The 9811-nt window shown below is 39.3% G+C and overlaps 1 protein-coding gene across 2 annotated transcripts in view; it reads right to left on the reverse strand.

Moving 5' to 3' along the window:
- The window catches only part of LOC130924564 (moesin-like), a 38363-nt gene extending 32530 nt beyond the window's left edge, over window positions 1–5833 (reverse strand). For both annotated transcript variants that reach the window (XM_057851216.1, XM_057851215.1), the window contains exon 1: window positions 5697–5833. In XM_057851216.1, coding sequence (XP_057707199.1) covers window positions 5697–5829 — 133 coding nt within the window. In that variant the 5' untranslated portion in view covers window positions 5830–5833. The remainder of the gene's footprint in view (window positions 1–5696) is intronic.
- Window positions 5834–9811: the final 3978 nt, after the last annotated feature.

A 9811-nucleotide genomic window follows, 5' to 3' on the forward strand; every position in this document is an offset into this window, starting at 1 on the left:
TCAATTTCAAGGGCTAACAAATGTTAATTAATTCTATCTGATCATGTTTTTTTGTTTTTATTTATTTATTTTTTTTGCGCAGGTGACTTTGGTTGTTTTATCTTTTAGCTGCTGCTCTAAGTGGGCTGTAAAAATTTACAGTTGAATTATCGTTGAAATCAGCAAGGTGTAGATTGTTTATCCATTAGTTTGTTTGTTAGTCAATCCGTGATTATCCATTATCTTTTATAAACTATTTGCAATGTTACTTCTTATTCTTTGATATATTCATTCATTCATTTTCCATGCCGGTTATTCTCATGCAGGTTGCAGAGGTGCTGGAGCCTATCTCAGCCAACTACGGGCAGTAAGCGAATTGGTGAAAAGGCTGAAGTGGTTGCCAGCCAACAATGAGACAATCAACCATTCACGTGCACACACATACAGTACCTACAAATTGGAGTGTTCAATCAGCCTACCACGCATGTTTTTGGGATGTGGGAGGAAACCGGAGTCCCCGGAGGAAACCCACTCAGGCACGAGGAGAAGATGTAAACTCCACACAGGAAAGCCGAAGCTCAGGATTGAACCCATGAGCTCAGAACTGTGAGGCAGACGTGCTAACTACTCACCCACCGTGCCACTTATTCTTTGCTGTACTTAAATAGTAAGTTGTTATTCCCTCCATTATGGATCTATTCGAGTCAGTTTCTAAAATTCTGGAAAAGACATGCACACGCAGTTAAAAGCAATCCTGGATGAACATGATGTTCTGCGGATCTTCCAGTTTGGTTTTAAAACCCTAGCACAGAGTCTGCTTTATTAAGAGTTTTTAATGATATGCTCCTGGCAAATAGCTCTGGTGACAAGGGGCACGCGGAGACATTTGGAGGGGCAGGTGCGTAAAACTACACACACAAAAAAAGGGGGGGTATGGACTTAACAGCCTGCAATGGCTCTCATACCACCATATCCTGCACCAGCTCCTATAGACCCTGGTTAAAAGCATGTATTTGCCCAATGTGTGAAGTACAGAAAGGGTGAGAAACCAATGGAGAAAAAAAAGAAATAAATATTTTTAAAATCTGTTTATGTTTGAAAGGCCACAAACAGGCTCTCGCTTGCAAGTAAAAATAAAAAATATAAAAACTATAAATCTGTATATGTTTGAAAGGCCACAAACAGGCCTTCACGTGTAACAACAATTAAAGAAAAACTACTTAGGCTACAAGTGGCCTACTCCAACCCCCCCCCTCCCCCCAAAAAAAAAAAACAAAAAAAAAAAACACACTTAGGAAAAAGACTTTAGGCAATTGCATGCCATTATTTAAAAAAAAAAAAAAAAAAAAATGCTGTTAGTTCCCAAGACTGTCACACCTGGGCTTCATATTTTTTGCAATAAGCACTTGCACTTTCTGTTTGGGAGAGGACTCAAGAAGGGACTTGTATTCTAGACAAGGTGCCAGTACATCTGTCTTTAAATATACTATAAATGAGAGCTATTGATCAACATTCATAAAATATTGATATATAATTGATGGCCATTTGGAAGCAACGAAAATCTGAGGAAAACCACAATTTCTAATAAAACAAGTAAACAGAAGAAATATTAATTGCCATATAAATCACCAAGATGAAAAAAACCACACATTTTGTTGCAGCCATAAAACTTTCAGTCACGCTCCAGAAAAAATGGACCTAAAGCACAATCATTTTCAGTCCTGCAATTTTACTCTTCCTCAAATGTTTTCTCAATAGTAGTAGACCAGACCTGAAAAACATAAGGCTTAGTGACATTTCATCAGACTTCATCAGAGCCCAAGAAATTCAGGGGCAGGGGGATTGATTGAAAAAAAAAGAAAAAAGTTTGAATATCTTTCCTCATAATAAGCAGGTGATGTACTAGTAAAAAATAAAATGTTGCAACATAATTTGATAGAAATGAAAACGACCCTAGACGGGGGACACCAAAAACCCCCCAACAATGAAAGGGAAAAAAACTATGCGGCAGACCGCTCTATTTTGCCAAAATGTCATTGTAGCATCGTAAGATGATTTTCAGTAGTTTGTGTGGCCCCCACGTGCTTGTATGCATGCCTGACAAGTGACAATGTCAGGGCATGCTCATAATGAGACAATGGATAGTGTCCTGGGGGATCTGCTACCAGATCTTGACCAGGACAGCACTAAGTTCCAATCTGAGGAGCATCTTTTGAAGACGTTACACAAGAAAGCCCGTTGGTCTCATCATACCATAGCACATGGTTCCAGTAATCCATGTGCTTTGTTGACATGTCTTCAGCTGTTCTTGTGTACGGTCTTCAGAAGAGGCTTCCTCCTGGGGTGACAGCCATGCACACCAATTTGATGTAGAGTGCGGCGTATGGTCTGAGCACTAACAGGCTGACCCCCCCACCTCTTCAATCTCTGCAGCAATGCTGACAGCACTCCTGTAACGAGACACATGACATTTTGGAGGGAAAATGACAAGCAGTACTCAATTTGGACATTTAGGGATGTACATTTTTACTAAGGGGTGTACTCACTTTTGTTGCCAGGGGGTTAGATATTAATGGCTATATTTTGAGTTATTTTGAGGGGTACATAAATTAACTCTATTATATAAGCTTCACACAGACTACTTTTCATTGTGTCAAAGTGTCATTTTGTCAGTGTTGTCCCAAGAAAAGATATACTTAAATATCTGCAGAAATGCGAGCGGTGTACTCACTTTTGTGATACACTGTAGCAGTCAGGGTGCCATAATCTAACTTTTAGAGCTCTGTGCATCCTTCCATAGATACAGTATATCCTCAGACCATCACTGATTCACCACCAAACTGGTCATACTGAATGATGGTACAGGCGGCATAACGTTTTCCAAGGAATCTCCTGACCCTTTCACATCTGTCGCACGTGCTCTGGTTGAATGTGCTTTCAACAGGGAAGAGCATATTTCCGCCTGTGACATAGTTTCCAATTCTGGTGGTCTATGGAAAATGCCAATTGAGCACAATGGTGCTGAGCAGTGAGCACAGGGCCCACTACAGGACGTTGGGCCCTCAGCCAACCCTCATCCAGCCTTTTTCTGCTTGTTTGGTCAGAAATTTACACCAGTGGTCTGCTGAAGGTCGTTTTGTAGGGCTCTTGCAGTGCTCATCTTGTTCCTTCTTGCACATAGGAGCAGATACCGATCCTGCTCAGGGTTTAAGGACTCTTCTACGGCCCTGTCCAGCTCTCCCGGAGTAAGTACCTGTCCCCTGGAATCTCCGCCATGCTCTTGAGACTGTGCAGGGACACACAGCAAACCTTCTCGCAACGGACAACTTATGCAATCTCTGTACAGTCCAGCTACGACACCATGCTAAACCAGAGGTGATGATGCAAGCCAAATGAAAAACTACAGCGGTAGAGAGTCAGTCAGTAAAATATCAGCCAAAAGAGATGAGGAGGGTACAAAAGTATTGTGTAACTAACAAGTGAGTGCTTTGGCCACTCATGCTCAGTCTTCTGGGAAGTCTCTTTCATTCCCCCCCAAAAAATCAGTGGCAAAAACACTGATGTGATATCACTCTGTCACGCTTGCGTTGACAGAGCTGCTGGATTACAAATGTTGCTTTTCATACTACAATTATTTACATGCAATGGTAAGTTTTAATAACTTAATCCTGAAAGCATAGCCAACACTATTGATTGTATGGGTCATCAATGATTCTCATGCGTGCATGTTTTTTTTTTATTTTTTATTTGTATGCTAAGCAGGCAGCCCTGAAATTAACAAATAACTATAACAAACAGCACAGAATTTGTTGAAATCAATTCCACCGACTAATTAAACTCGAAGATTAAGCCTTATGTCAAAAATTCCAAACTTCCCCTTTAACAACCCACTCTGCTACTTGACCAGATCAATATTCCAGAAGTTTGACTGATAGCTCGATATACTCTGATTAAAAAGTGTTCCTCAATTTTTTTTGAGCAATGTATATATGTATATATAGGCTGCTTATAAATGTGCCCTCTGACATGCTACACGATTCTTGACATAAAATAATTGAAGCAGGAATACTCATTAGGAAGAATCATTGAACAGAATACTCAGTGCTAAATTTCTTTATACTACACACGAGTTAGATGACTCATTACCAACGACTGCCATTATTTCATAGATGATCAGTTTAACAGCACCTTCAAAACTGAGGGAAAAAAAGCATCAATAATACATTTCAACACTAGATGCCTTTATACAAATGTCCATACTATCAAGGATTATTGAAATCAATTTGCACTTCCTTTCAAGGATCAACGTTGAAAAAAAAAGCATGGATTTTGGACTTCAGGGACATCCCATGTTATGCATCAATAGGGAAAAAAATGGTGGAATAGCAAGAAGGCATGTGCCTAAAAGTGTTGCTAAATGTGCAGCATACCGTAATACCAAGGACTATTTAAAGTTTCTATGACAGGATACAAAAAAGTCTTAAATAGCATCATTATGTGAATTAGAATCATATTTTGAGACAATTTGATTATATACAACAATTTGGCAAAACGCAGATGAGGAGAAGTTAGTCTTTTTAATCTGCCGTTTAGCCCCTGCCTATCATTATAGTTCTCTAGCGTCCTCAACAGCAGAATGACGTCGGCAGGGTCTGGTTTCATCTGATATTGAATTCAGCCCATTGAGGGGGATTTATTCAGAACGAGGAAAATGTGACGAAGAAAGCCGCAAAATGTCATTGTTTCAATCTCTCTACTCCAATATTTTTACAGGATATTCTTTTTATCGATTTTCCCCAATTGCTAAATGGAATATTAAAAATGCATTTATCCAGTACGACATGGCAAAATTACTCCATAATGGTCAAAACTGTCGACTTCTTGCACCTTTATGCCACCGGAGTTAGTCCGGCTTTTGTCATTTGTCTGCCCCGGCTTGGGAGAGTGTAAATAAACCAGGAGGCGTGACAGCTAGCCGACATGCTAACCCGAACCGAGTGATGTTTCAAAGTCTTATTCTTGCCTTTCGAAGCGAAAAATCACACAAAACTACCCCCGAGCATGTCACACTGCGGCGGGGTTGTCGATTGTCTTCGCCAATCGTCAACCCGCCCGGCAGCGAGCATGTTACAGCTCGTCGTTCCCTTGCTCTGGGTAGGAGAACTTGTTTGCCGGGGGAAGCAGCAGGAGAATGACCGCCGGACATGCCGGCCGATGTCAGAGGAGCGTGTAGCTGCTACATGGTCAACACGAATATGGCGTAACTTAATGTTTAACTACACGGCGAAGACGTGAACAGTGAGAGAGCTGCGTGCAGTTGTTGTGCAGCTAACATGGCTGAATGTGTCTGAGGAGAACTTTTCTACATGTCCGTCCATGATCAAACGTAAGTAAATAGTCCTTTACTTAAAGAAAGTTTGTAGTGTTTACTTTGTAATAGCTGTATTCACAGCTGTTTTTAACACAAAGTTGCAATTTCTGATGGGTGGAAAATATGACAGAACACCAGGCACATGAAAAGGGCAATAAGCCGAGTATAGCGCTCTCCCGCGGGGCACGCGAAGGACCGAGGGGGTGTGCGACAAGCCACCGGTTGTCGGCCGAGTGGCATTCTCGGTGGACAAGGAGCACTGCCACAATATGCAAGCCACGTCTGTATTAAAACGTGTGTCATGATCCCAGTATTTAACATAATACAAAATACAATGTTTACTTACTTCCTTGTAAATCCAATGGTCCCAGAGTTGTCGGACTTGTTTTGGCCATTCTCCGAGGGTGAACGGGAACTATTTGAAATCCAAAAGGCTCACATGCATCTCCCTGGTGCAACAACAAATTCCTGCAGCACATTTGACTGGCGTGATGCAAAAAATAAAAAAAAATCATCTGCAAAATCAGCTGAATCCGCAGTCCATCTGCATACTATACTACTATAAAGCAATGCTGTATTGTGAGACGCTGACCCGGGTGACATCACATTCGCTTTCGTCCTAAGCTTGAAGGGTTCTTTCTTCAGATACTAAGTTTGAACTCATTAGACACACCTTCAATTGGATTAAGATCAAAGCTAAAGAATAAAAAATAAAAATAAGATCAAAGCCCATAGAAGCCCACTTTATAAAAGTCAAATGTTTTGCTATTAGTCACCCTTGGGTCTTTTCAGCTTTGTTATGGCTCATTATCTTGCTGCATGACCTGCGACTGAAATCAGACTAACACTGGGAAGCAAATTTGTCTCTAACACACTAGAATTGCAAATGAGAATGTGTTCTCAATGTGCTTACCTAGTTAAAACAGAATTTAAAAGAAATAAAAATCATTGTACCCTCCACAGATACATGAGCAAACCACCCTAAGAACATAACCAAGTGATTTTTTACCTTTATCCATCCATTCAGGAAGACTTTCTCATCCTCTTTAAAACTTTACACAATCGACAGTCTCACTTAGTGAGGTAAGACCACTGGAACTGATCCTGAAGGGAAGCGCAAAGTACATTTGTAAGCAACTACAAGTAGACCTCCAATCAATCACTAACAGTAAATGGATCTTTCCTGGTATTGTAAGTGTTTCTCACCATCATAACATTCATGATGTTGAGGAATAGCAGATCAGTGCTGGTCATTCTGAGAGACCAATATAATTAATTAATTAATTCATACATGCCTTACATGTATTCCGTTACATTTACTTGAGTAACCTTTAGAGAAAAATGTACTTTTAAGAGTAGTTTTACTAAGACGTACTTTATGCTTTTACTTGAGTAGATTTGTGAGGAAAAAATGCTACTCTTACTCCGCTACTTTGGGCTACACAAGAGTCGTTACATTTTTCCTCTTTATTCTACGTATTAGATTTATCATTTTTTTGCCAGCGATGCCAAGAGTCGCTGTAACAATTTCACCAGTGAGACGAAGCAAAAATAATAACATGACTCCATTAAAACCAATCTGACGAAAGCTTGCCGTTCTATGATCCCTCCAGCCTGTTCAATCACATGGCTTCTTTAAAGCATTGTAAAAAATGAAGTATTTGACATAGAGCACTGCCCTCAACATGAATCGAAAGCGTGGATTTCAACATCTCTCCCGGTTTTTATTTGGAACCGATTGACTACAGAAAAGGATATGATCCTTTTAATTTCATAATAGCAACTATGAAGGAAGTATTCACTATTCGAACGAGGAACTATTTTCTCGACTAGAGGGCACTCATGCTTTAGGGACGAATAATGCTTCATTTCTATCTTTTTTTTTTCTCGCTGGAATTCAATGTTTTTTTTGTATATTTCTGTGATGGGTTGTTGTACAGTATCATTATAACAACAGTTCATATGGTAGGTAGGTTTGTGCTGAGAGAAAAAAAATACATTTTTTTAAATAAAATAAGTAGTAACTCACAATATTACTCATTACTTGAGTATTATTTTCAATAGATACTTTTTTACTTGTACTTGAGTACATTCTTTGGATGACTATTACTTCAGTAATATTATTTCAACGTAACGCGTCTCTTGAGTCATTTTTTTGGCTAATCTACCCACCTCTGGGTCTCAAGACCGTTACACGTTACAACACTATACTATGTATTAGTACAGGTGCACGATAATTATTGGTCTGATAATTATCGGTCCGACTATAGGAATTATGACGTCATCCCAATAAATCCAATAACATTATTCGGAGGATAAGGATTTCGTTATGTACAGAGAAGAAACCTTATGCTTTATTAAAAATGGGTTCGCTAGCTGCCGATAATATGGATTATTATAAGGCAAGCCATTAATCCTTTTTGTTCTATCATATTTTTGATGAATGAGAAATGCGCTTTCACTAAATTTATAACGATTCAGTGCCTTAGGCTAGGTTCATACTACAGGTCTTAATGCACAAATCCAATTTTTTCGTGTTTTTCCGACGCGAGTGAGGCATTAACTTGACGGTCTGAACGTGACAAGTCGCGTAGAACTGGACCCTTTCAAATCTGATCTGGGTCACTTTCGTATGTGGTTCAAATCTGATCTGGGCCACATTTTTCCAGTATGTCGCGGGGTCTGTACTGTCATGTCTCCCAAATCGGAATTCATGCAGCAATTACGTATTTCAAAAAGCGAGAGAGACGCTACGGTAGTGGTGCAGCTGTGCGCTATTGCATTGAACACAGCTTTTGGAGAAGGGCCAGGCTTGACAACAGTCATAAAAAAAATAAAAATGGGTTGAGGATAAGCCTGAGAATGATCGGTTTTCTCTCTGCTCCATACGAGCAATATTTCAACATTGCTTGCACGGCCGAGAATCGGGGCAAACTGCCCGTATGTGTGTGTGACATGCACGGACAGTGCGTGCATACTATCGATCCATATAGACTTTGGATATTAGCCTAAACAGGGATTATTCATGTCTTTTAATTGTGCCCTCTTTTTGAAAAGCAAAATATGATATCCCTGGAATGACGGATGACAGCCAGCTTGTGTGGTCTTTTGTTTTGATGCTTCTGCGCATGCGGGTCTTCTTGCTCAGGGCGTGTCGGACTGCGAATTACTGTGCATGCGTAATACTTGAATAGTCTCAATGGACAAAGGCAGTCTGAACGGGCACGCCAAAAAAAAAAAGATTTGACAAAAAAATTGTGTGCATTAAGACCTGTAGTATGAACCTAGCCTTATTTACTTTGTGATACTGTGAAAAGTCTTAATCCATTTTTTATTTCAATTTAATTTATACCTGTAAGTATTTATTTACTTGAATCCTTGCCTTGGATTATGCAAAGTTTTGTTTTATTGTTCTACAGGCCTTATTTTTCCATCACTGAGTGATGAACCTAACTATGGCAATTAGCAAATGTTTGCATTTTACAGTGTTATTTTTACAAGTTATTGAGAGGCCTTTTGGTTATTGATAGGCTTGCTGTCCTATAATTGCCAGGTTAAGAAAGTTGTTTCATGGACCAAGACACCGAATGGTTTTATCTGATGACAAAGCACAATACCTGTTGTGTTTATGTTTTAGTTCAGTGCTCATTGTTCAGGGGAATATATCTTTGTTGACATTGAATGATTGATTGTGATTGACTCAAATTATATTTATTTAAAAATAAATAAATATGGGAACTTTATTTGAAGTCAAGACTGTTCTTCTCTTACTTTTGTTCATTATAATAATCTTCATGTCATCATGAAAAATCTGGTTAGGTCAAAGGCAAATCTATGTTGAATCCACCACTAGTATTTTTTACCACCAGGTGTTTAAAAACTTAGGTGAATACACATTTAAAAATGATATACTAGTCCTTCTAAAAAAACTAGCATATTGTGATAAAGTTAATTATTGTCTGTAATGTACTGATAAACATTAGACTTTCATATATTTTAGATTTATTACACATAACTGAAGTAGTTCAAGCCTTTCATTGTTTTAATATTGATGATTTTGGCTAAAAAGTCAAGAAAAAAAATCTAAAAAAATTAGCATATCATGAAAAAGTACTCTAAAGAAGCTACTAACCTAATCATCTGAATCAACGAATTAACTCAAAACCCCTGCGAAAGATTCCTGAGGCTTTTAAAAACTCCCAGCCTGGTTCATTACTCCAAACCGCAATCATGGGCAAGACTGCCGACCTGACTGCTGTCCAGAAGGCCATCATTGACAACCTCAAGCAAGAGGCTAAGACACAGAAAGACATTTCTGAGCAAATAGGCTGTTCCCAGAGTGCTGTTTCAAGGCACCTCAGTGGGAAGTCTGTGGGAAGGAAAAAGTGTGGCAGGAAACTCTGCACAACCAGAAGAGGTGACCACACCCTGAGAAAGATTGTGGAGAAGGGCCGATTCCAG

This window comes from Corythoichthys intestinalis, chromosome 11 (genome assembly GCF_030265065.1).
Source record: "Corythoichthys intestinalis isolate RoL2023-P3 chromosome 11, ASM3026506v1, whole genome shotgun sequence".
Classification (NCBI taxonomy): domain Eukaryota; kingdom Metazoa; phylum Chordata; class Actinopteri; order Syngnathiformes; family Syngnathidae; genus Corythoichthys; species Corythoichthys intestinalis.